Raw genomic sequence first — 27719 nt, 5'->3', positions numbered from 1 at the left:
TAGATATTGAAAAGATAAATACAAGTTGAATAGTTGAATGTCTTGTCTTCGTTTTAAAGTTTGAATGGTGGCTCTATGTCAATGTATGTGGAAGTAGTAAGAGTTTAAAAATGAGTAAGTTGAATGAGGATTTGAAGGGTCTCCCCATTGAAATACATTATAAATTTTTGTTGAATAAAGTTGAATAAAATTAAAAATATAAATGTTAAAAATATGAAAAATAGAAGCAGTGTTGTCCAAAAGAATAGGAATCTAACGGTGTTTGAATGGTTTTTCTAAGTTGAACGGTTTTGAAGGAGTAGGATTACAAAAAACGTACGGAATACAGAATAAAATATAATAATAATAATAAAGATTAGAAGAACAATACTGTGAATGCTTTTCAAGCATTCACACTAATAATAATAATAATAATAAAGATTAGAATAACAATACTGTGAATGCTTTTCAAGCATTCACACTAACTAGAAAGTGCATTTTCTGAAGAAACTGCAGTGTGAATGCTTGAATCTGAATGTATGCATTGAAATGAAATAATTACTGAATTTAAGTTAAAAATTTTTAATGAGATTAAAAAAAAACCTGAATTTAACCTGAAAACAAAAGTGCTGAACTGCTAAAAGCTGAAGGTTACACAGAAGAAGAAGTTGGAAAAAAGCTGAAAATGTTTTAATTGTAAATTAGAAAAACCTAAGAACTGAAAAAAGAAAATTCAGAGTCAGAAAACATCTGAAAGAATATTAAAAGGTCATATTCTTTGAATCACTGAATGACTCAAATGTGATCCCTCCGCTTGGATCCACACAGTTTAAAAAATGTAAAAGTCTGAGCTTTGAAAGACAATGTTGGAAAGAGAACAACGATGGTGACATTTTGAGGGTAAAATGATGGCTGTAACACTGTGGACACAGCAGCAGTTGAAAGAGAAGTGTTTAAGATGAATCTTGGTACAGTGGCAGGCAGAGCTCGTTAAGCAGGCAGGTGTGAGCCTGGTTGCTATAGTGACCGCACCCAATGGCTCCATACACACGTACACAGACATGCGCCTCACTTTTGCTGCTTAAAATGAACAGAAACGTCAGCCCTAAACAAATCGCTCCCAAATGAAAAGTACAGGTCGTATTGACAAAATTCTTTCACCGTGAGCGGCAGCAATGTCCAGTCTACCAAATTCTCAGTTTTCATGCCTGTGGAGCTTATTATATGGACGTGGTGACAGTGTAAAGACACCATGCTCTTCTGATTTTCAAACGAACCTTCTGAGCCATTTTAACATTAGAGTCTATGGAAGAGTTGGAGGGAGGAGGCTGTGCATTGGTGACATTTATGAAAGAACCATAACACCTAGTACAATAGTAAACACATTGGATGAAAGAGGACAGCCATGGCTACGTTTTGAGGGTAAAATCATACCTGTAGAGCAAACGCTGTGGACACAGCAGCAGTTTTAAAAAAGATTTTAAGATTAATTTTTTTGCTCCTCTCACTCTAGCAGTTGAGCTGTCTCACTCTAGCCCCAACATTCCGTCCCATACACACCCATTATAAACTCTGAAACGGGTGAAAAAACATCATGAAACTTAAACTGGAACTGAAGAAAAAGTATAATAGATATTGAAAAGATAAATACAAGTTGAATAGTTGAATGTCTTGTCTTCGTTTTAAAGTTTGAATGGTGGCTCTATGTCAATGTATGTGGAAGTAGTAAGAGTTTAAAAATGAGTAAGTTGAATGAGGATTTGAAGGGTCTCCCCATTGAAATACATTATAAATTTTTGTTGAATAAAGTTGAATAAAATTAAAAATATAAATGTTAAAAATATGAAAAATAGAAGCAGTGTTGTCCAAAAGAATAGGAATCTAACGGTGTTTGAATGGTTTTTCTAAGTTGAACGGTTTTGAAGTTATAGGATTACAAAAAACGTACGGAATACAGAATAAAATATAATAATAACTAGAAAGTGCATTTTCTGAAGAAACTGCAGTGTGAATGCTTGAATCTGAATGTATGCACTGAAATGAATTAATTGCTGAATTTTGAGTTAAAAATATTGAATGAGATTAAAAAACAAAAAAAAAACGAATTTAACTTGAAAACAAAGGTGCTGAACTGCTAAAAGCTGAAGGTTACACAGAAGAAGAAGTTGGAAAAAAACTGAAAATGTTTTAAATGTAAATTAGAAAACCCTAAGAAATGAGAAAAGAACATTTAGAGTCAGAAAACATCTGAATGAATATTAAAAGGTCATATTCTTTGAATCACTGAATGATTCAAATGTGATCCCTCCACTTTGATCCACACAGTTTAAAAAGTTTAAATGCCTGAGCTTTGAAAGACACGGTGTTGGAAAGAGAACAATAATGGCGACAATTTGAGGGTAAAATGATGGCTGTAACACTGTGGACACAGCAGCAGTTGAAAGAGAAGTGTTTAAGATGAATTTTGGCAGAGTGGCAGAGAGAGCTCGTTAAGCAGGCAGGTGTGAGCCTGGTTGCTATAGTGACCGCACCCAATGGCTCCATACACACGCACACAGACATGCACCTCACTTTTGCTGCTTAAAATGAACAGAAAAGTCAGGCCGAAACAAATCGTTCCCAAATGAAAAGTAAAAGTCGTATTGACAAAATTCTTTCACCGTGAGCGACAGCAATGTCTAGTCTACCAAATTCTCAGTTTTCATGCCTGTGGAGCTTATTATATGGACGTGGTGACAGTGGAAAGACACCATGCTCTTCTGATTTTCAAACGAACCTTCTGAGCCATTTTAACATTAGAGTCTATGGAAGAGTTGGAGGGAGGAGGCTGTGCATTGGTGACATTTATGAAAGAACCATAACACCTAGGACAATAGTAAACACATTGGATGAAAGAGGACAGCGATGGCTACGTTTTGAGGGTAAAATCATACCTGTAGAGCAAACGCTGCGGACACAGCAGCAGTTTTAAAAAAGATTTTAAGATTAATTTTTTTGCTCCTCTCACTCTAGCAGTTGAGCTGCCTCACTCTAGCCCCAACATTCCGTCCCATACACACCCATTATAAACTCTGAAACGCGTGAAAAAACATCATGAAACTTAAACTGGAACTGAAGAAAAAGTATAATAGATATTGAAAAGATAAATACAAGTTGAATAGTTGAATGTCTTGTCTTCGTTTTAAAGTTTGAATGGTGGCTCTATGTCAATGTATGTGGAAGTAGTAAGAGTTTAAAAATGAGTAAGTTGAATGAGAATTTGAAGGGTCTCCCCATTGAAATACATGGGAAATTTTTGTTGAATAAAGTTGAATAAAATTAAAAATATAAATGTTAAAAATGAGAAAAATAGAAGCAATGTTGTCCAAAATAATAGGAATCTAACGATGTTTGAATGGTTTTTCTAAGTTGAACGGTTTTGAAGGAGTAGGCTTTCAAAAAACGTACGGAAAAATAATAAAATATAACTAGAAAGTGCATTTTCTGAAGAAACTGCAGTGTGAATGCTTGAATCTGAATGTATGCATTGAAATGAAATAATTACTGAATTTAAGTTAAAAATTTTGAATGAGATAAAAAAAAAAACCCCGAATTTAACCTGAAAACAAAAGTGCTGAACTGCTAAAAGCTGAAGGTTACACAGAAGAAGAAGTTGGAAAAAAGCTGAAAATGTTTTAATTGTAAATTAGAAAAACCTAAGAAATGAGAAAAGAACATTTAGAGTCAGAAAACATCTGAAAGAATATTAAAAGGTCATATTCTTTGAATCACTGAATGACTAAAATGTGATCCCTCCACTTGGACCCACACAGTTTAAAAAGTTTACATCTCTGAGCTTTGAAAGACAAGATGTTGGAAAAAGAACAACGATGGCGACGTTTTGAGGGTAAAATGATGGCTTTAACACTGTGGACACAGCAGCAGTTGAAAGAGAAGTGTTTAAGATGAATCTTGGCAGAGTGAGAGAGAGAGCTCGTTAAGCAGGCAGGTGTGAGCCTGGTTGCTATAGTGACTGCACCCAAGGGCTCCATACACACGTACACAGACATGCGCCTCACTTTTGCTGCTTAAAATGAACAGAAAAGTCAGGCCGAAACAAATCGCTCCCAAATGAAAAGTAAAAGTCGTATTGACAAAATTCTTTCACCGTGAGCGACAGCAATGTCTAGTCTACCTAATTCTCAGTTTTCATGCCTGTGGAGCTTATTATATGGACGTGGTGACAGTGGAAAGACATCATGCTCTTCTGATTTTCAAACGAACCTTCTGAGCCATTTTAACATTAGAGTCTATGGAAGAGTTGGAGGGAGGAGGCTGTGCATTGGTGACATTTATGAAAGAACCATAACACCTAGGACAATAGTAAACACATTGGATGAAAGAGGACAGCCATGGCTACGTTTTGAGGGTAAAATCATACCTGTAGAGCAAACGCTGCGGACACAGCAGCAGTTTTAAAAAAAGATTTTAAGATTATTTTTTTTGCTCCTCTCACTCTAGCAGTTGAGCTGCCTCACTCTAGCCCCAACATTCCGTCCCATACACACCCATTATAAACTCTGAAACGGGTGAAAAAACATCATGAAACTTAAACTGGAACTGAAGAAAAAGTATAATAGATATTGAAAAGATAAATACAAGTTGAATAGTTGAATGTCTTGTCTTCGTTTTAAAGTTTGAATGGTGGCTCTATGTCAATGTATGTGGAAGTAGTAAGAGTTTAAAAATGAGTAAGTTGAATGAGAATTTGAAGGGTCTCCCCATTGAAATACATTATAAATTTTTGTTGAATAAAGTTGAATAAAATTAAAAATATAAATGTTAAAAATGAGAAAAATAGAAGCAATGTTGTCCAAAAGAATAGGAATCTAACGATGTTTGAATGGTTTTTCTAAGTTGAACGGTTTTGAAGGAGTAGGCTTTCAAAAAACGTACGGAAAAATAATAAAATATAATAATAATAAAGATTAGAAGAACAATACTGTGAATGCTTTTCAAGCATTCACACTAACTAGAAAGTGCATTTTCTGAAGAAACTGCAGTGTGAATGCTTGAATCTGAATGTATGCATTGAAATGAAATAATTACTGAATTTAAGTTAAAAATATTGAATGAGATAAAAAAAAAAACCCGAATTTAACCTGAAAACAAAAGTGCTGAACTGCTAAAAGCTGAAGGTTACACAGAAGAAGAAGTTGGAAAAAAGCTGAAAATGTTTTAATTGTAAATTAGAAAAACCTAAGAAATGAGAAAAGAACATTTAGAGTCAGAAAACATCTGAAAGAATATTAAAAGGTCATATTCTTTGAATCACTGAATGACTCAAATGTGATCCCTCCACTTTGATCCACACAGTTTAAAAAGTTTAAATGCCTGAGCTTTGAAAGACAAGATGTTGGAAAGAGAACAATAATGGCGACAATTTGAGGGTAAAATGATGGCTGTAACACTGTGGACACAGCAGCAGTTGAAAGAGAAGTGCTTAAGATGAATCTTGGGACAGTGGCAGGCAGAGCTCGTTAAGCAGGCAGGTGTGAGCCTGGTTGCTATAGTGACTGCACCCAATGGCTCCATACACACGTACAGAGACATGCGCCTCACTTTTGCTGCTTAAAATGAACAGAAAAGTCAGGCCGAAACAAATCGCTCCCAAATGAAAAGTATAGGTCGTATTGACGAAATTCTTTCACCGTGAGCGGCAGCAATGTCCACTCTACCTAATTCTCAATTTTCATGCCTGTGGAGTTTATTATATGGACGTGGTGACAGTGTAAAAACACCATGCTCTTCTGATTTTCAAACCAACCTTCTGAGCCGTTTTAACATTAGAGTCTATGGAAGAGTTGGAGGGAGGAGGCTGTGCATTGGTGACATTTATGAAAGAACCGTAACACCTAGGACAATAGTAAACACATTGGATGAAAGAGGACAGCCATGGCTACGTTTTGAGGGTAAAATCATACCTGTAGAGCAAACGCTGTGGACACAGCAGCAGTTTTAAAAAAGATTTTAAGATTAATTTTTTTGCTCCTCTCACTCTAGCAGTTGAGCTGCCTCACTCTAGCCCCAACATTCCGTCCCATACACACCCATTATAAACTCTGAAACGGGTGAAAAAACATCATGAAACTTAAACTGGAACTGAAGAAAAAGTATAATAGATATTGAAAAGATAAATACAAGTTGAATAGTTGAATGTCTTGTCTTCGTTTTAAAGTTTGAATGGTGGCTCTATGTCAATGTATGTGGAAGTAGATACAGTTTAAAGAGGAGGAAGTTGAATGAGAATTTGAAGGGTCTCCCCATTGAAATACATTATAAAATTTTGTTGAAAAAAGTTGAATAAAATTAAAAATATAAATGTTAAAAATGAGAAAAAATAGAAGCAATGTTGTCCAAAAGAATAGGAATCTAATGGTGTTTGAATGGTTTTTCTAAGTTGAACGGTTTTGAAGGAGTAGGCTTTCAAAAAACGTACGGAATAGATAATAATAATAATAAAATATAACTAGAAAGTGCATTTTCTGAAGAAACTGCAGTGTGAATGCTTGAATCTGAATGTATGCACTGAAATGAATTAATTGCTGAATTTAAGTTATAAATTTTGAATGAGATGAAAAATACAGAAATTTTCACCTGAAAACAAAAGTGCTGAACTGCTAAAAGCTGATATCCACACAGAAGAAGTTGGAAAATAGCTGAAAATGTTTTAAATGTAAATTAGAAAAACCTAAGTAATGAGAAAAGAAAATTTAGAGTCAGAAAACATCTGAATGAATATTAAAAGTTCATATTCTTTGAATCACTGAATGACTCAAATGTGATCCCTCCACTTGGATCCACACAGTTTAAAAAATTTAAAAGTCTGAGCTTTGAAAGACACGGTGTTGGAAAGAGAACAACGATGGCGACGTTTTGAGGGTAAAATGATGGCTGTAACACTGTGGACACAGCAGCAGTTGAAAGAGAAGTGTTTAATATGAATCTTGGCCCAGTGGCAGGCAGAGCTCGTTAAGCAGGCAGGTGTGAGCCTGGTTGCTATAGTGACTGCACCCAATGGCTCCATACACACGTACACAGACATGCACCTCACTTTTGCTGCTTAAAATGAACAGAAACGTCAGGCCGAAACAAATCGTTCCCAAATGAAAAGTATAGGTCGTATTGACGAAATTCTTTCACCGTGAGCGACAGCAATGTCTAGTCTACTGAATTCTCAGTTTTCATGCCTGTGGAGTTTATTATATGGACGTGGTGACAGTGTAAAAACACCATGCTCTTCTGATTTTCAAACCAACCTTCTGAGACATTTTAACATTGGAGTCTATGGAAGAGTTGGAGGGAGGAGGCTGTGCATTGGTGACATTTATGAAAGAACCATAACACCTAGGACAATAGTAAACACATTGGATGAAAGAGGACAGCGATGGCTACGTTTTGAGGGTAAAATCATACCTGTAGAGCAAACGCTGCGGACACAGCAGCAGTTTTAAAAAAGATTTTAAGATTAATTTTTTTGCTCCTCTCACTCTAGCAGTTGAGCTGCCTCACTCTAGCCCCAACATTCCGTCCCATACACACCCATTATAAACTCTGAAACGGGTGAAAAAACATCATGAAACTTAAACTGGAACTGAAGAAAAAGTATAATAGATATTGAAAAGATAAATACAAGTTGAATAGTTGAATGTCTTGTCTTCGTTTTAAAGTTTGAATGGTGGCTCTATGTCAACGTATGTTGAAGTAGTAAGAGTTTAAAAATGAGTAAGTTGAATGAGAATTTGAAGGGTCTCCCCATTGAAATACATTATAAATTTTTGTTGAAAAAAGTTGAATAAAATTAAAAATATAAATGTTAAAAATGAGAAAAATAGAAGCAATGTTGTCCAAAAGAATAGGAATCTAACGGTGTTTGAATGGTTTTTCTAAGTTGAACGGTTTTGAAGGAGTAGGCTTTCAAAAAACGTACGGAAAAATAAAATATAATAATAATAAAGATTAGAATAACAATACTGTGAATGCTTTTCAAGCATTCACACTAATAATAAAGATTACAACAACAATACTGTGAATGCTTTTCAAGCATTCACACTAATAATAATAAAGATTAGAAGAACAATACTGTGAATGCTTTTCAAGCATTCACACTAATAATAACTAGAAAGTGCATTTTCTGAAGAAACTGCAGTGTGAATGCTTGAATCTGAATGTATGCACTGAAATGAATTAATTGCTGAATTTTGAGTTAAAAATATTGAATGAGATTAAAAAAAAACAAAAAAAAAACGAATTTAACCTGAAAACAAAGGTGCTGAACTGCTAAAAGCTGAAGGTTACACAGAAGAAGGAGTTGGAAAAAAACTGAAAATGTTTTAAATGTAAATTAGAAAACCCTAAGAAATGAGAAAAGAACATTTAGAGTCAGAAAACATCTGAAAGAATATTAAAAGGTCATATTCTTTGAATCACTGAATGACTAAAATGTGATCCCTCCACTTGGACCCACACAGTTTAAAAAGTTGACATCTCTGAGCTTTGAAAGACAAGATGTTGGAAAAAGAACAACGATGGCGACGTTTTGAGGGTAAAATGATGGCTTTAACACTGTGGACACAGCAGCAGTTGAAAGAGAAGTGTTTAAGATGAATCTTGGCAGAGTGAGAGAGAGAGCTCGTTAAGCAGGCAGGTGTGAGCCTGGTTGCTATAGTGACCGCACCCAAGGGCTCCATACACACGCACACAGACATGCACCTCACTTTTGCTGCTTAAAATGAACAGAAAAGTCAGGCCGAAACAAATCGCTCCCAAATGAAAAGTAAAAGTCGTATTGACAAAATTCTTTCACCGTGAGCGACAGCAATGTCTAGTCTACCTAATTCTCAGTTTTCATGTCTGTGGAGCTTATTATATGGACGTGGTGACAGTGGAAAGACACCATGCTCTTCTGATTTTCAAACGAACCTTCTGAGCCATTTTAACATTAGAGTCTATGGAAGAGTTGGAGGGAGGAGGCTGTGCATTGGTGGCATTTATGAAAGAACCATAACACCTAGTACAATAGTAAACACATTGGATGAAAGAGGACAGCCATGGCTACGTTTTGAGGGTAAAATCATACCTGTAGAGCAAACGCTGTGGACACAGCAGCAGTTTTAAAAAAGATTTTAAGATTAATTTTTTTGCTCCTCTCACTCTAGCAGTTGAGCTGTCTCACTCTAGCCCCAACATTCCGTCCCATACACACCCATTATAAACTCTGAAACGGGTGAAAAAACATCATGAAACTTAAACTGGAACTGAAGAAAAAGTATAATAGATATTGAAAAGATAAATACAAGTTGAATAGTTGAATGTCTTGTCTTCGTTTTAAAGTTTGAATGGTGGCTCTATGTCAATGTATGTGGAAGTAGTAAGAGTTTAAAAATGAGTAAGTTGAATGAGGATTTGAAGGGTCTCCCCATTGAAATACATGGGAAATTTTGGGAAATTTTTGTTGAATAAAGTTGAATAAAATTAAAAATATAAATGTTAAAAATGAGAAAAATAGAAGCAGTCATGTCCAAAAGAAGAGGAATCTAATGGTGTTTGAATGGTTTTTCTAAGTTGAACGGTTTTGAAGGAGTAGGAGTACAAAAAACGTACGGAATACAGAATAAAATAGAATAAAGATTAGAAGAACAATACTGTGAATGCTTTTCAAGCATTCACACTAATAATAAAGATTAGAATAACAATACTGTGAATGCTTTTCAAGCATTCACACTAATAATAATAATAAAGATTAGAATAACAATACTGTGAATGCTTTTCAAGCATTCACACTAATTAAAGCTCAAATACCAAAGTTTTATTTCTCACTTTGAAATGCAGGAAAGAGGTTGTAGACTTTGTGAAGGCTGTGTGTGCTGGAAACTGATCTGAAACCAGACAGAAAAACTGTGGAACCAATGATTTCTTTTTTACATTTTTGACTGGAGATCTTCTCATTAAAACATCTGAAAAAAGAGGGAAAATGTCCGTCACATTCAGAGGGCCTGTTTTTATTCAAAGCTTAGAGATATCTAAAGCCAAATGAAGACCGCACATGGGCTCAGTAATAAGCATCGTGGCTTCTTAGTGAGAGGGTCCCGAGTTTAAACCACAGACTGTATGTGAAACGTGGACGTTATAGTGGCAGTGTCCATCTTTAATATACAGTCTATGGCTCAAGCATGGCTTTTATGTGTCGAGGTTACGTGTTTACGCCAACGTCTCCAGCCGACTGAAACAGGGCACTGTTTATATCTGCATTACACTTGGAAGCCAGGCGTTAGGCCGGGTCAAATGCAGGAAATAAATGTCCCTGTGGACGGCAATACACTTCCTTTTTATTACAGTTATTACTGAATGAGTTCTGCACATTTTTAGACTTTCTGAATGCGCTCTCTTGCCCTTGAGACGACCTCTGACTCATAGGAGCCCAGAAAAAACACTGACGTACCAACAAAGTTCATATCTGCTGATCTCAACTGGATCATTTGTGTTTCTTTTATTCGTAAAAGGCAAAAAAGTGTATTTTCACCTCTCTGTGAACAAACACGACATTTTAATGACAAGTTGAAATACCTTTTGATTAGATATTAAATGTCTTTTCTTTATTTGCATAATTCTGAAAAATTCAGTGAACAGAACCCTGATTATCTCGTCTATCAGCATTAGTACTAAAAACAATAATTAAAAAATACATGCATGGTGACATTTTGAATCAGCGTAATTTAGATACATGTGCAAGCTACAAAACGCTGGCAGAAGATAAAATATGCAGAGTTAAAACGTCTCTCTGTAGTTTTTTTAATGTAACTTTAGGCTGTGTGACCTTTAAATACGTTTTGTAATCATGCACTTTTTTTTAAAGTACATGATTACAAGTCATTTCCAGTAAAGGCTCAGTGTCAGGATAGGACCTTTAGGTTTAATGGGTGGAGTTGAGCTTAAATTCCTTAACATTTTTTGCAGTGTGTTTGAGGATAGACGGGGTCTGGAAGGCCTTTGCCTATGGGCTGTCTGTGCTCTGTCTGCAGCAGTAATTAGTTGTGCAGTTAAAGCAACATTTACATCAATGGCAGGACAACGCAGCCAACCCGTGCAGCTGAAAAGTGTGTGCTGTGTGGTAGCAACAAAAACCACAATTCTTCTAAATTGCCACTTGAGGCTGGCTTCAAAAGCGCATCAATCTGCACCGACTCCCTTGTTAAAGTATGTTTACAGCCTGCTGCAAAACAGGGACTGATTCTTTCACAACATAAGTGAAGAAAGAAAACTGTCATCAAATAATAAGCAAAGTGTATCCTTCTGTCCTCAGAGGTGAATTAGCACTAGCCCTGCTATAACCTTGATCTTTTGAACATTTGACCTGACTTGAATGAAGATGGAAACGAACTACCAGCAACAGTTGGAGTGAAGCTGGCCTAGTTTACATGAATTGATCTGGTACCTTCAAGCTTGAATATGTGCTGCACATAAACAGCGCTAATAAAATGTTGTAGAGGCCCAGAATGACACCTGAATAGTTTTTCATGTCTATTAAAAAAACACCACGAGCTTCATCCGATAGAGTCGATGGTTGGTGGGGAGAGAGGAATGTTGTGTCTTCATTTAACAAGCGAGCTGAGTTACGGCACTGGAAGGATTTGCGTAGCTAATGACCGAGATTGACTTATAGCACTGAACTAATAATATGACCGATTATTTGTGTGATCAAACCTATAAGTCAAGCCAGTCAAACAGGACTGCTGCATACGATGTAATGCTATGTTTTTCTATTTATTCACAGATTTGTACGTTTGTGATTGATGTGCTTTGTGACAAAATTAAATGAAGTGAACTTTGAAGGATATTTTTTCATCTACTGCAAAATGGCTTCTATACAACGAACAGAAGCACTGAGCAGAAAGTCGACCTTTTATTCATGCAGCTGCATTAACACACACAGCAAAAGCTTAATAAATAGGACTGTACAAGCCTGCCTGCAGGACTCTGCAGCAGCAGGAAGGCTCATTAGCTGCCAGCCAACCCAAATGACTTCAGCTGAAGTGACTCAACATGAGTCCTGCGTAGACGGAGACACTTGGTTCCTGTCGTTGTGAGTAATAGGAATTATCTTCCACCTGTCTGCTCAGCATTATTTAAACTGATGGCGACCCTGTGTGTGGTGTGGATGCACCACCTCCCAGTACAGACAGTCCAGTACTCCCTCGGTACTTTCACTTACGTTGTCTGTTATTCTGTTTTATTTGATTTCTGCAGTTAAAAAGCTTTAATCTTGGTCTATAAATAGCCACAGCCCAACTATTTTAATCCTCATGAAAATATCCTTTCACACAGGGGTCATATTTGCTCACCTACCTGTTTAATGTTTTGTTTTTCATTAGATGCTCCAGATTTGTTCAGACTTTGCTCTTCACATAGTCACAGCACATATATTCATGATACGTTATATATCTATATTTTACAACTTACCTGAATTGTATTGTATTCATTATAGTTTTAGAAATTGAGCATGCAGACCGGTGAGTGTCTTTCACTTCAAAATTATAGTAGCCTAGTATCTGGATATGTTAGCTGTAAAGTTCTCTCTTTGGAAGACACAAAATATGTGCACGGTGGGAGAGTCCTGAGCTATCGGCTATTGTACTACAGAACACGTCACAGCACTTATATTTCCACAACCAGACGATGATTCTCTTGAAAAAGGCAACAGCAGCACATACAAAGGTTAAAGATCTAGTTCAGTGATAGCAGCAGCGAGGCATAGCATGTCCTTAAGCCCAGTGTCCACACTGATGAGTTATTAAAGATAAACAATGATTCCTGGACATCTTCGAGTGTTTGTAGGCAGCTTGAAGTAAACAGTACATGAATGCAGGCGTTGACATTTCAACCAGGGCTCGGTTTTGGTTTCAACATGCAGAAAATGTCCTTCGAGGTTTGTAGAGTATCTGAGTTTGTTTCAGCTAACAAAAGCGTTTACATGAGAGCGTGTAAGTGTGCAGCGTCAGATATGAATGGCTAACAGAGAAATGGCAGTGTGATGAAAACAGTAACAGCTGAGAACAGAGCGTCTAATCTGGTTTTCAGGTTAGGTGAGTAAATCCGTCAGTATTCCTGTGATAGACAGAAAGGTTCACTGAGTGATGGGTGAGTTTATAACCTAACTCTCCTTTTGGAACAAGAACAGACAAACCAACACTGTTTTAGAAGAGCCTCAACAGTGGACCGTGTTTTGTTTGTTTGTTTGTTTCTCTGCTGCTGCTTGACGTTGCTCGGCTCCTTGTTCTAAGGTTATCTTTCCTGCAGCCTCCATGTGTGTCAAACCCCACTTTCTGTACGCAGGAGCTCTGATCTTATTCGTTTGAAATAATTCTACGTCTGTACAATGGATATATAACTGGCTCGTACCACGCGGAGCAATGGGAATGATTCTCCTTTGGGCTAAGAGTTAAACTGATGGCTTCCCTGTGTGCTCGCTGGATCGACCTCCTACTGAGGCAGGAAGAAAGTGCAGCTCCACACTTCCTTCATTGGGGCAGGAATTTGATTTCTGCCAGTCCACTGCTTGGGTCGCACGCGTTTCAGAGGGGAGGAAGTGCCGTGACCCTGACTCTTAACCACAGCCCCTCGAACATTTCTAAAGCCCTTACATACCTGATATCCAGTCAAGTCTGTTAGCACATTTGTCCTTCAGCTCATTCCAAGCATTCTTTCTTTTGCTCTTTGAGCTGCTGCACTCTTCATTTTTTTTTTATTTCCACCTTATTGTCTAAATGATTTCCCTCATTTCTCACTCTTGTGCTGCTTCCATCAGGAGCTTTGGGGCAAAGTGCTGATCTGGTGCTCCGCTTGCAAACAAAGCAATCAGAATGAAATCTGGCAGCTGCCACTTCAGTTCATCCAAATCTTCCCTAAAATTAGACGCGCTCCATCGACTGTAGTGACACTGAAACCTCGGTTTGGCCGATGCTAATGGGACGCAGAGGGAACGTCCCCATCCAGTGACACCATATCACCTGTGACACACACACACGTATGACTTTGCCAGTTTCAGCTGAAACAATTTCAGTGTTTCAAACCATGTTCCAGAGTTTATAGTTCACCGTTCATGAAGTTTCAAGAAGAAAATGAAAGACAGATCTGAATGTTTGAAAGTGTTTTGGAAAAACTCTGTAAAGATTAGAGGAACAATACTCAAAGGATAAATTCAACTGTTTTATTTTGTTAGATAAGTTGAAAAAAGAGTTAAACAAGCAAGTAAATAAAGAAAGTAGGTTAAATGAGGTAAGAACAAAAAGTTAACAAGTAAGTAAAGAAAGAAGGTAGAGCAGAGAAAACCCCAACAATCCCCTCTGAGCAAGCACTAGGCGACAGTGGGGAGGAAAAACTGCCTTTAAACGGGCAGAAGCCTCCGGCAGAACCAGGCTCAGGAGGGGGCAGTCAACTGCCGGGACTGGTTGGGGGGTGAACAGAGGTGGAGCAAGACGAGGCTACATCAGTTGAAGAAGCGGTATTGTCCCTCTTCCGGAACAAGCAGAAGAATCTTTTCTTCTTTTTCATGGACTTTTCCACGAGCGCCTTTTTGTCCAGGATGAGGCTTCTCAACTCATCGATGGTTTCTTCTTTCTTGCTGTTGCTCTTTCTCTTGAAGGAGGTCTTTATTTTGGCGCAGTGTTTGGTCCAACCTTCCCTTCACCATTCTGTACTTTTCCTGCATGCCTTGGAGTTTGCGCTGCAGGTCGTTTTGCTTTGTGTCCTGTTCTTCCTTCTGTTGGAGGACTTCTTTATTTTTGTCTTCAGCTTCATCAAGCTTTCTTTGGAGCAGCTGATTCTGTTGGTCCATGTATTGGAGATCCCACTCTATCTTATCAATCGTGGCTTTCCTGCCTTGAAGCTGCTCGGACATTTCTTTAACTTCAGCGCTCTTTTTCTTGTTTTCTTTGATGAGGAATACAATCTGCTCTCTGGCTTGAGCAAACTTGATCCCCCAGCCCTCATTAATAATGTTGATGTCGGGCTGGCGCTGTAGTGTTTCTTCCAGGTGTTTGTTTTGTGCTTCCATTTGTAAGCACTTCTTCTCCAGGTGAACTTTTTCTTTTTCAATTTGTTGAATTTTGTTCTGGAGATGCTTGTTTTCATTCCTACTCTCCTGTAATGCCCTTTGGATGGATAAGAGGCCATTTGGAGAAATTGGCCGGCCACGCAAGGAAGGAGAGGCGGCGTAATCGTTTTGTTGGCGTTTGTATCCGATGACTCTGAGAGGTTTCCGAATGTTTCTGTAGTGAACGTTTGAAGGCTGCGAGGAAACGAACTAAAAATTGCTGTTTCTCACCCTTACTTAAGGAAAAGCTTCAAAGGATCAAAGATCAGATTGTCACATGACATTTTGGAATCTGGAATGGGGATCAATTTTTTTTAAACAGTTTTCAAATTTAACTTAATATTTAAGTGTTTCTTACTTGACCCGCTTAGTCGATCAAAAAGTTAATTGCCACGAACACCCCTAATATTATATAACAGACCACAGAAAAAAGACCGTTTTTTTCTGCGTGACAGAGCTGTAATAAATGTTTAGTGGTTTTTAATGATCCTACTTTTTCTAAAAGGGAACATTATTTAAAGAATATGTATTTAATTAAAAAACTCTGTATTCATCTAAAGGGTATAACAAGAAGGGTGAGCTTCCTGCTCCAAAATGAAATGAGCAAAATAAATGTATTTCTCTACAATTACAAACTCTGTGTAAACAGTCTTGGTGTCAAAATAAAGCTAACACTGGTGAGATGTCATCAGAGCTGTAAATATTACTGCACATGTTACTGTGTCAAAGTTACTGTGACTCAAACATAGAAACATTTATTTTTTATTTCCCTCACCTAATTTTTAAAAGTATTTTATAGCATATAACACCTTTGAAAATATGCTTTGGTTCCCCTTTAACTCCAGAAAATCATAAATCAAAATATGGATATTACCTGTCCACAGATTCATGGTGACGTAACTGCTCTTTTAGCTGTTTGGTGTCTTTGCTTTGGTGTTTGTAGACATGGTTTACATGAGCTTTTAGCTGAGATTCAGAGGTTTCTGTGGACACTACTCATGTCAGCACTTATATTTCTGACCTCGTGTTATAATCGATTAAACGCCATCTCCTCCCTTTTGCCCTCATTTTTGATGCATGACATTCTCATAATAAATCAGATAAGATACTGCAAATAATGAATCCTGCATCTGTGTGATTGAAAAGTGTGTGCAATGGCACTGTTTTAAAGATTTAGCCTAAATAATTTTGGCGTGAATGAGCCTAAACATGATGACTATTCAAAAGTGTTTACATGAAGATGTGATGTTTTTCTTTTTCTTCTATTAAAAAAAGAAAATGATAAAAATAAAATCTGTTTGAATATGTATTTTCCAAAGCTGCCATTTAAGTCGGTTCGTCGTTTTGTTTTGTTTTTTTAAATAAAGTTGTCTTCTGCAGGAAAACAACAACAGAAACCTGTTTGGACAAAACAGGGGGAATGTTTCAAAGTATGGAAACATTATAAATGATGAAAAAGGAAAATTCAGCTTGAAACGCTGAACAAACTGAGTAGTAATAATCACACAATGGGATGTGACCCGTTTGAATGTCACATGCAGTATTTGGAGGTTGATTATTATATACCAGCATTGTAATGGATGGAGTGGTGCAGAGGTGTTTTTGTTCCTCCAAAGGTCATAGACATGAATGCAGCCCACCTTCCTCCGAGCACAGTGGTGTTAGTGTTGTGAGTTAAAATGACGGCTTTTGCAGAAGTGGTTCCTGCAGTTGTGTAAATGTTTGGCATTTTAAAAAGGAGAAACTTCTCCTTATAATCAACTAGCACTCTTACATATGTTGCACACGTCTTAAAAGCATCCTGACAGACTGATAATGTAACGAATCATCTGGATAGCTTAAACTGTTTTGTCAGTTTAAGTTATTTCTGATAAAGACTGTTGATTGTAGTGCACCAAACTCATAATTCTCTGCATATGTAAGGATTGAACAGTTATTTCAGACTAGCGATACTAGGATACTTCCAAAGCTGTCTTGCATTCCTAAAAGCTTTAAGTTAACAGGCGTTGTGTCACACCCGCTCTTTGTCCGATTCAGGTGATTGAGTTTGACGACGGCTCAGGCTCAGTGCTGCGTATCCAGCCGCTGAGGACCCACCGCGATGAGGCCATCTATGAATGCACCGCCACCAACAGCATGGGAGAGATCAACACCAGCGCCAAGCTCACTGTCTTAGAAGGTAAGACCTGACTGTCTGTCCACATCGCACTACCACTCTGACAGCCGTGACCCTGTGTGGCTCTGACATCACAGCTTGTCTTTGTGCATACAGTCAACACGGCGATCTCTCCGCTTCACTTCCTCTGTGTTCAGTTTTAACCATGTAGTTGGTCTTTAGTGCTGAACGGTGTTACAGCAAAGACAATAAAGCTGTAAATGACTGCAGGTTAATGGCATCTGTAACAATGAACGCTGGTACGCTGCAACAGTGGCTGGTCCAGCAGCGGTTGCATGTTAGGGATGTAAGGTTCTGGTTTGGTAGCATTAACCCTTTAAAGCCGGTCGGAGCGGGCACGCTCTGTTTTGCGCAACTACTTTTAAATCCCAGTATCACTGCAACCACGTAAGCTAATAATTTTTTTTGCATATGAAACCGGAGGAGTTGTACTTACATCTTATGCCATCAGCTTGTCCTCGGTCACAGTTTCCTTCCACATACAGCTTTGCAAAAACTGCATAAAAAGCACTCGCAGCAACAAAAACACAATATTCCAGAAACACGCTTTGCCGATCCGATCAGCTGTTCATAACACTTCCTACGTCCATCAGCGTGAACTATCGCATGTCCGCCATTACCTGCCCGAAACCGGACGTGACGTCATTTTCGTGGAAATGTAGTTTTTTTTTTACCATCAGGGCCTCATGAGCTTATACTGGTGTTTTTAAAAGTTATCTTTGACTTTATGACTTTCTGTGTCGTTTCTGGGATGCTTAGGACTCATATTGCACTGCTGGAAATAGTTTATTTTGATCCATATGCTGCTTTTTTGCAAATTTGCATTATAATATTTATTTTCGTTTTTCCTGCAGTGTATAAAAATTGGTGTAGTTCAAAAATAAAACTATGAAGACACTCAAAATAAATTTCCTGTGGAAACTATTTTGTGCAACTTTTTTGTATTTACAGTTTTGAGGGATAAGCCTCTTAAATTTCTCTAACTAGAAATATATGTTAAAAAAACAAAAACGATTTTTTTGTAGTTTATTGCACTTTTTTGCAATTTATGTAATTACTATGCACTTAATGCAGACATATTATTAAAATCTGGGCTATAATGGTTGTATTGATGTATAGCAACTTGAAATGCTCCCAAAAATGGCTCCACAGCATGTAAAAATATAATATAAGCTCTGGTGGACTTGGTTCTATGGTAGGTCTTAAAGGGTTAATGTGTTTGTTCATCTTTATTTTGTGTTTGGCATTTATAACAAGTGGTGGAATTTACATTTGGAAAGAGTCTCAGAGTTTCCACTGACCGTCATATGGAGGTGTTCTCCAAACTCAATGACAAATTGCAGTGTTTCACATTTCCTTTAATTGTCTCTAATATAGTGGCATCGAGGACTCACTGGTTACTAATTTTGCTTTGATGTTGTTGGCATTTCACATTAGTAGTAGTTCACATGGGAGTCTGCTGCAGCACTGTCTGTTACTTATCTATTTTTCTGTTTGTGTCTTATTCTGAGTTCAATCAGTCATTTGAAATGTTTGTTTTGTCTTTAGTTGCATTGCAGCTAAACCCACCGTTGCTCCAGTGGCTGTGCAACAGCAGATTTTCAGCTAAGCTCCCTATTTCATGGAACAAAATGTCAGTCTGTGGTTTGGCTGTTGGATTTGTAAGTCCCAAACAAGGCCCAGTATCTCTGTGTGATCGTGTTTATCGAGTGGGAATGTGTTGAAAGTGATTTTGGCTGGGAACCTCCTGTAGGTGTGTCTCTAGACAGCTCTGTTCTTTGCCAGCGGCAAGATGGAGCCCAAACACATTTATTTAATTGACACTCTAATTGATAGACAAACAACCACGCAGAAAAAAGGGCTGTCTCTCTGGCAGCCTTTTCCAAATCACTCAGGAACCCGTTATACTTATTCTGCTATGTAGATATTGTCAGCAGTAAACACAGCCTGAGGCTCTGGAGCCTGTTGCAGCAAACAAACAGGACTTTTCTCTCTAAAACCACTCAGGGTCTTGTTAAAGAAGAGCGATGGGCAAGGCTGATAATCACTGTTAGCAGACTGATGTTTAATAGGTTTTATTTTCAAATCATGTACACGCATGTCAAACCATATCATCAGAGTGGAGATGCCAGAAGATGTTGAAAAATGTGACTATTTTCTAAAGAAATGCTACATGTAAATGACCCCAATCGCAGAGAAGAAACACGCGTGAAGCTGCTAAATCTGAAATGTATCATAACAGAAACATGTATTGATTATTCTGTGTTGTGCTTCCATCTTCTCACATTTTACAGGCATGATGGAGCCGTTGAACCGGACGATATATTTTGCAGAATTGTCACATGCATAGTAATAAACCACGAGTTAGCTACACAGTGGCAAAGATGATAACTGTAATAGAATTTCTTCAGTCGCAGTCAGGCCATGAAGATCGTATCTGACATGACAAACACTGTAACGCTGTCTCCTGCTCATTTAGTAAATGGTGTTTTTTTAGGTAAACACGTTACTGCTGCTGACTGTTCTCGTCGGGGGAGAATTATTATTTTTGGATGATTTTTGTTGCTTTACTTTCAGTGTGGCGGTTTGTCACTCAGTTAACCTGTAAAGGGCATTTGTTGCCATGGTCGGCACATTACATCCATTTGCATTAAAGTGTGGGACTTTGGGATTGGTTACTGCTCACCTGCTCAGAAATTTAATCAAATGATTTGTATTTTTAGTAATATTGTTTTCTGAACTTTCGACCAATAAGGTTGAGCAGTTGTCATCTGTGAGTTTTTTGCATTGGCTTCCATCATACATCATTTTTGCATGACTTCATTTAGACGTCTGCTTTCTTTAAACCTCATTTCAGAAATAATAATCTTGGTAATCACAATTGCTGAGTAGGTGCCTTTTTACCCACTCAGCCGGTGGGGTGTTGTCGTCCCACTGTCAGGCTAGATCAACGTGACGCGGGAATTTCAAATTCATTTTATGGGTTCTTCAACTTAAAATCTAGGACGGGGTCGGATTTCAGTGAGCTCGGCCTCAAGGTCAAAGTCAGAGATCAGGTTTTCTGAAAATTTTGTGAATGTGACAACTCGGGAAGGCAGGTACTTCAGATCCTGAAATTGATACAAGGTCAGAGGTCAAGTTTTCTGAAGATCTTGCGTATGTGATAACTTATGAACAAGGTGATGTAGAATTTTCATCTTGACACCACAGGTGTGTCTACTACAAATCTCGAATGAGTTTGAATCTCAGTGACCACGGCCTGGAAGTGCAGGCTTCCTAAGACCTCGTAAAGGAAGTGACCCAGGACATGAGACTTATACCGTAGCTGAACTACAGTGGGGCAAAAAAGTATTTAGTCAGCCACCGATTGTGCAAGTTCCCCCACCTAAAATGATGACAGAGGTCAGTAATTTGCACCAGAGGTACACTTCAACTGTGAGAGACAGAATGTGAAAAAAAAATCCATGAATCCACATGGTAGGATTTGTAAAGAATTTATTCGTAAATCAGGGTGGAAAATAAGTATTTGGTCAATAACAAAAATACAACTCAATACTGTGTAACATAACCTTTGTTGGCAATAACAGAGGTCAAACGTTTACTATAGGTCTTTACCAGGTTTGCACACACAGTAGCTGGTATTTTGGCCCATTCCTCCATGCAGATCTTCTCGAGAGCAGTGATGTTTTGGGGCTGTCGCCGAGCAACACGGACTTTCAACTCCCGCCACAGATTTTCTATGGGGTTGAGGTCTGGAGACTGGCTAGGCCACTCCAGGACTTTCAAATGCTTCTTACGGAGCCACTCCTTTGTTGCCCGGGCGGTGTGTTTTGGATCATTGTCATGTTGGAAGACCCAGCCTCGTTTCATCTTCAAAGTTCTCACTGATGGAAGGAGGTTTTGGCTCAAAATCTCACGATACATGGCCCCATTCATTCTGTCCTTAACACGGATCAGTCGTCCTGTCCCCTTGGCAGAAAAACAGCCCCATAGCATGATGTTTCCACCCCCATGCTTCACAGTAGGTATGGTGTTCTTGGGATGCAACTCAGTATTCTTCTTCCTCCAAACACGACGAGTTGAGTTTATACCAAAAAGTTCTACTTTGGTTTCATCTGACCACATGACATTCTCCCAATCCTCTGCTGTATCATCCATGTGCTCTCTGGCAAACTTCAGACGGGCCTGGACATGCACTGGCTTCAGCAGCGGAACACGTCTGGCACTGCGGGATTTGATTCCCTGCCGTTGTAGTGTGTTACTGATGGTGACCTTTGTTACTTTGGTCCCAGCTCTCTGCAGGTCATTCACCAGGTCCCCCCGTGTGGTTCTGGGATCTTTGCTCACCGTTCTCATGATCATTTTGACCCCACGGGATGAGATCTTGCGTGGAGCCCCAGATCGAGGGAGATTATCAGTGGTCTTGTATGTCTTCCATTTTCTGATGATTGCTCCCACAGTTGATTTTTTCACACCAAGCTGCTTGCCTATTGTAGATTCACTCTTCCCAGTCTGGTGCAGGTCTACAATACTTTTCCTGGTGTCCTTCGAAAGCTCTTTGGTCTTGGCCATGGCGGAGTTTGGAGTCTGACTGTTTGAGGCTGTGGACAGGTGTCTTTTATACAGATGATGAGTTCAAACAGGTGCCATTCATACAGGTAACGAGTGGGGGACAGAAAAGCTTCTTACAGAAGACGTTACAGGTCTGTGAGAGCCAGAGATTTTCCTTGTTTGAGGTGACCAAATACTTATTTTCCACCCTGATTTACCAATAAATTCTTTACAAATCCTACCATGTGGATTCATGGATTTTTTTTTCACATTCTGTCTCTCACAGTTGAAGTGTACCTCTGGTGCAAATTACTGACCTCTGTCATCATTTTAGGTGGGGGAACTTGCACAATCGGTGGCTGACTAAATACTTTTTTGCCCCACTGTAGGTGTGAAAGTCTCCGTTTCCCAGAAATAAAATAACAAGCAGGAAGGTTGACCAGCTTTTACTAGTTTGTGTATCTGGTCATTATTAACTTATCCTCTACGAAAGGGGAAAAATCTTTCAGTCTGACTTTTTGGGGGTTTGTGTGTCCACTACAGAGGACATACATGAACAGGCTGGGTCTCAGGAGGATACGGTAACAGCTGTTTATTCATTTAGATGCTGTGGTGTGTCTTACATCACGTGGATCCACACACACATTGCTGATTGTTAGACTAACAGTGGTTGGTTGGAAAATCTAAATGTACTGCGCAGTGTCAGCAAAAAAAATGTTTTTGTTTGCTTTCTCAAATGCTTCCTGTTGTTATGTAGGTTTGTGGTTTTACTTATTTATCACTATAAAGTAATTGTTTTCTATTTACAGTCTCTGTGTTTATTGTGTTTTAAAATGTGGTGTGTCAATATTGAATTATTATTATGATCAGGAAAAAACAGGCATGCTGGCCAAATTCCTTATTCTGTATTCGCAAACAAAAATTAGTTGTGGAGCCAAAACTTGTCAGGGTGATGGTAAATATGAAAATCAACACAGCAGGGATTTATAAAAACAAACAAACACCAGAACGACTGCAGGTGTGCAGGGTAAGTTGCGTTATTTCAGGATCTAGTTAGCCCTACTGCAGAGGAGCCCACGTAAAGTGGCAGCTCATTTCAAATGTCAGCTCAACAAACATCAGCAAACACACAAACTGTGTGTTGCTAGCTAAAGGTCCAGCTGCTGTAGTTCACAGCGAGAGAAAAGAAAGAGAGCTAACTTCACTCTGAGATGGAGAAAGATAAGAAAGACAGGAGAGGAAGAAGAGAGGAAGAAGGTAAAGACTGCTCAGTGGTGTTTGATGAACTGGAAATGCAGAGCTTGCATGTAAGTCCTCATGTTTTAAAATCAGATATTGGTTCTGTGCATGTCACAGTGTGTGCAAATCAAACGGAGGCAGACTAATTGTGTTATTTAAGGCCTGCATTAAACTCCTCTGCAGTTTAGTGCAGGATAAACAGGTTAGTTTGCTGCACTGTGACGGAAAAAGTAAAGACCAGTCTGTGACTGGTGCACAGTGGCCGTGGTTTCATGGTCAGTCAGCTTACATCAAGAGTAGGAGGGATTCATATGATTTTTGACTGAATTTTCCCTTCATACCAACTTTAAAGTGTCTAATGTGTTTACTGAACCATGGAAATGAAACATCTGCTCACATCTGGTTGAATTCAGGTGTACATCCACAGAGAGCAGCAGGTCAGCTGATCACTGCTGGCACACTGAGAAAATCTACTGGAGCTCTCAATAGAAATTATTGTGAGTTGTGATTCTTTTCCACTACGACCAATTTTAGGGTCCCCCCCACCTGCTGAACCCCACTTTAACCCTCGACTGGACAAATATTCTTGTTTAGAGGCAAAGTCAAGCTGTACAACGTAGACAACAGAAAATAGAAATGTATGTTTTATTTTTCCTTCTTATTCTTATAATTAGAAAAAAGTTAGAGTAAAGTTTGTGTTCTACTAATATTATTGTATCCTTGTGTTAGTACAGCACACGGTTCCTCCAAAGAGCTCCTTTTACTCTCTTAGCTTCAGTACATTTCAGAGCTGGTACTTTCTACTTTTACTTGAGTAAAGAGGTTGAAACAGTACTTCAACTTTTTACTCGAGTATTTTTCAACAGTAGTATTTGTACTTCTACTTAAGTACAGAATGACTGTATTGCCAACTCTGCCTCTTAGTGAGCATCTGCAGAGCCAGTATCCTCACACAAACCCAGAGTGAACATATTCCACCTCAACAAAGCAGGAAGAGCCTGATCTTGATTTAAAAGACACCTTGTGTAACTAAGTGGTTTTGACAAAAGTGCATTATTGTTTAGATTAGGGGTCTCAAACTCGTGGCCCGTGGGCCATTTGCGGCCCACGTCACTTCTACTTGCGGCCCGCATATTGATGTGAAGAAATATTTTTTTAAAATTATTATACGAAAAATGATTTAATACGACGGCAGAGTGTTACAGGCATGGCCCTTTAAGACTGTGGCCTCATGGGTGGTGTAGTCCGTGTAGCAGGGAGAACGTGTGGGACCGCCCCTCCCGCTGTGTGAGCGTGAGGGAGGGAGAAAAAGGAAAGTGGAAAAGTACGAGCTGTCACCGAGCAGAAACGGGAGCTGGAAGCATGTAAATATCATCATCATCATCATCATCATCATCATCGTTTATTTGTATAGCACTTTAAGAACACACCAGGCAGACCAAAGTGCTGAACAACACAGATCAAAACAACAACCAAATTAAAAATACCATAAAATCATTACAAACAATAAAATAAATAAGAAGGTGTCAGTTTCCTACAGAGTTAAAAGCCAGGGAATAAAAATAGGTTTTCAATCTGGACTTAAAGACCTGCACTGATGACGCTTGTCTAATTTGGAGGGGAAGGTTATTCCAGAGCATCGGAGCCGCAATTGAAAAGGCACGGTCTCCTCTGCATTTCAGCCGCGACTTAGGGACCGACAGCAGCAGCTGCTCAGCTGAACGGAGCGAGCGAGGAGGAACATGTGACTTCAGCAAGTCAGTTAAGTACACAGGAGCCAGACCATTTAAAGATTTAAAAACCAATAAAAGGACCTTAAAACGAACCCTAAAATCAATGGGAAGCCAATGCAAGGAAGCCAGAACCGGAGTGATGTGATCGAATTTCCTACTACCGGTTAAAAATCGCGCCGCCGCGTTTTGCACTAACTGCAGGCGTGACAAGGTGCCCGACCCGACCCCTATTAAAAGGGAATTACAATAGTCCAGACGTGAGGTGATAAAAGCATGAATAAGAGTTTCCAAATTGGGTTTGGAAAGGAAAGGCTTAACCTTCGACAGGCGTCTGAGGTGATAAAAAGCTGATTTTACCACCCCACTTACATGACCTTCAAAAGTAAGCGCAGAATCAAGTTTAACACCAAGATTAGTGATTGAACTTTTCAGATGAGAGGTCAAATCACCAAAATCAACATCTGGAGAATCAGTAGAACGATGCGGGCCATATAAAATTGCTTCCGTTTTGCGACCATTAAAATTCAAAAAATTATTTGCCATCCATAATTTAATATCGCTAAGACAGTCAAGCAGTGATTGACATGGGGAGGTATCCAAATGACTAAAAGGTAAGTAAAGCTGACAGTCATCGGCATACAAATGAAATGACACTCCGTGTTTACGAAAAATCGCACCAAGGGGGAGTAAATACAGCGAGAAAAGTAATGGCCCAAGGATAGATCCCTGGGGCACACCCCAAAGCAGAGGGGCCACAGAGGAAGCGGCCAACCCCAGCTTGACACAAAAACTCCTTTCGGAAAGATATGATTTTATCCATGACAATGCCAGATCAGAAATTCCCACACAGTGATGTAAGCGGGAGATCAGCAGGTCGTGGTCCACTGTGTCAAATGCAGCTGTCATATCCAATAAGACAAGCACAGCATATTTACCACGATCAGTAGCAACAAGAATGTCATTCATAACTTTAACAAGAGCTGTCTCCGTACTGTGAAAGGGCTTAAAACCAGATTGGAAAATTTCAGACAATTGCGAGTCGCTCAAATAATCCAACAGTTGGGTATGTACAATCCTCTCCAAGATCTTGCTTAAAAAGGGAAGTTTGGAGATAGGTCTAAAATTTGACATAGTAGAACTATCAAGGCCAGGTTTCTTAAGTAAGGGGTGTATGACTGCATGTTTAAACCCACTAGGAACTTGACCGGTTAACAGACTAGTATTGATAATTTTCAGGATATAAGGTCCAAGGATGGGAAATACTTTTTGGAGAAAGCGGGGAGTAACAACATCATTTGGGGAGCCACAGGGCTTAGCATGTAGCACCAACTCCTCTAAGTCACGCAGAGAAATCGGTGCAAAAGCAGGGAATAAGCTTGAGCAAGGAGAATGCATGGCCGGATCAACAATAGGTGGAATCAGAGGCCTCAGGCTAGCAATTTTGTCCACAAAAAAGGTGATAAACTTATTGCACATAGCCTCAGAGGACGGCAAAAGGTTGTAACCCTCCAAGTTAAGTACAGAATTAATCGTATTGTATAAAACACGAGGGTTATGAGAGTTGGCCGAAATAAGTTGAGAAAAGTAGGAGTGTTTATCGGCCTTAACTGCCCTCTGATAAGTTTTCCAACTAATCTTTAGGGCTTCCAGGGAGACATGCAATCTGTCTTTTTTCCACTGTCTTTCACATTTCCTACATTGTCTTCTAATAGCTCGGGTATGATCTGTTAACCAAGGATTAGTCTTAGATTTACATTTTCTTACTCTCAAAGGGGCAACAACATCAAGCACAGATTTACAAGCAAAGTCAAAATACAAAAGTAGGTCATCTGCAGTGGGCAACTCAGGGGCATAAGACATTAATTTGTCAAACAGTATAGAAAACCGTTCGGCAGAATCAGAGCCAAAGGCACGATAACATCGAGCAGGTGCAGTCTGATTTGCAAAAGCGTTAGAAGGAGCAATATCAAATAAGATAGGCATAATAATAACCACTGACGAGCCCAGCTGTGAGTAAGCTGTTAAGACTCGACTGTACGCTGTGTTCCTGTTTTCCTCCGAAACAATAAAGTTCTGCTGGAGCAGCCTTTCAGCGCCTCTCTCTGTCTCTCGCTAGCAAAGCTGACCCAGACAGTAAAGCTCGTTCGTGGCTACGAGCCCCACACGGACCCGACGTTTTCGCCAGAGTTTACTTACCGCGGTTCGGAGCCGCCGACCTGGCCGAGGTAACGAGAGTGCAAACATGTTGAGGGCTGAGTTAGTTCAGCAACAGATTTATTTGGAAAGAAAACTATTTTCACTTGCAGTTGAAAACGCTTATACGCTTGCACGCTTATACCTGCATTTTTATTTTATTAAATACAAACAAAATTGTAGCAAAAGTGCTTCACGTGTCTGAAAGAGCTGTTTATTTGGTAGTTCAATGAAACCACTGTACTACACTGTCTGCTGCTGTCAAATGCATTTCATTGCAATGTTGACCCTGTGCTAACTTGTGTACTGCAACTGGCTGTATCTATGATTTTGAATGTGCAATGATTGTGTCACTGTGTTTGCTTATGTAGTTGTAGCTTTGCTTTGGGCTACTTCTGTCTATGATCATTTCTAACAGGTTTAATTATGACTACACACACAATTATGACTTTTTTTGTTTTATTGACATAATTGTGCTTTGCTGAGTACTGTATTTAAAATGCAAAATATATGCAAAATGAAAAAACCAACGACACATCAACACTGATTCAAATTAATTGGGCACTACAAACCCACTCGGGGAAACCATTTATTTATGCACCCTATGATTTCCTCTCATTTTCCATATTGTATGGGCTCAAGTGTCAACGTGTACAATCAGATCATATCCTCATAAAGTCAGGCTGTGAAAATAACAGAAAGCTCGTCGCATCGCTGT

General features: G+C 38.9%; 1 protein-coding gene and 1 long non-coding RNA gene across 10 annotated transcripts in view; both read left to right on the top strand.

Annotated features, from left to right (window-relative positions):
- The window catches only part of ptprfa (protein tyrosine phosphatase receptor type Fa), a 397951-nt gene that overhangs the window by 177913 nt on the left and 192319 nt on the right, over positions 1–27719 (top strand). For all 9 annotated transcript variants that reach the window (XM_082506013.1, XM_082506017.1, XM_082506019.1 and 6 more), the window contains one exon: positions 17147–17288. In XM_082506013.1, the coding sequence (XP_082362139.1) occupies positions 17147–17288 (142 nt within the window). The remainder of the gene's footprint in view (positions 1–17146; positions 17289–27719) is intronic.
- Positions 24387–27206, top strand: LOC309689545. Its single transcript, XR_014271435.1, has 3 exons — positions 24387–24439; positions 26784–26817; positions 26925–27206. It is a non-coding gene; the product is annotated as an uncharacterized lncRNA (long non-coding RNA).

This window comes from Aulonocara stuartgranti, assembly GCF_965226115.1.
Source record: "Aulonocara stuartgranti genome assembly, chromosome: 15".
In the NCBI taxonomy this organism is placed as follows: Eukaryota; Metazoa; Chordata; class Actinopteri; order Cichliformes; family Cichlidae; genus Aulonocara; species Aulonocara stuartgranti.
The sequence above is the reverse complement of the archived record's forward strand: the minus strand, read 5'-3'. Positions and strand labels throughout refer to the sequence as shown.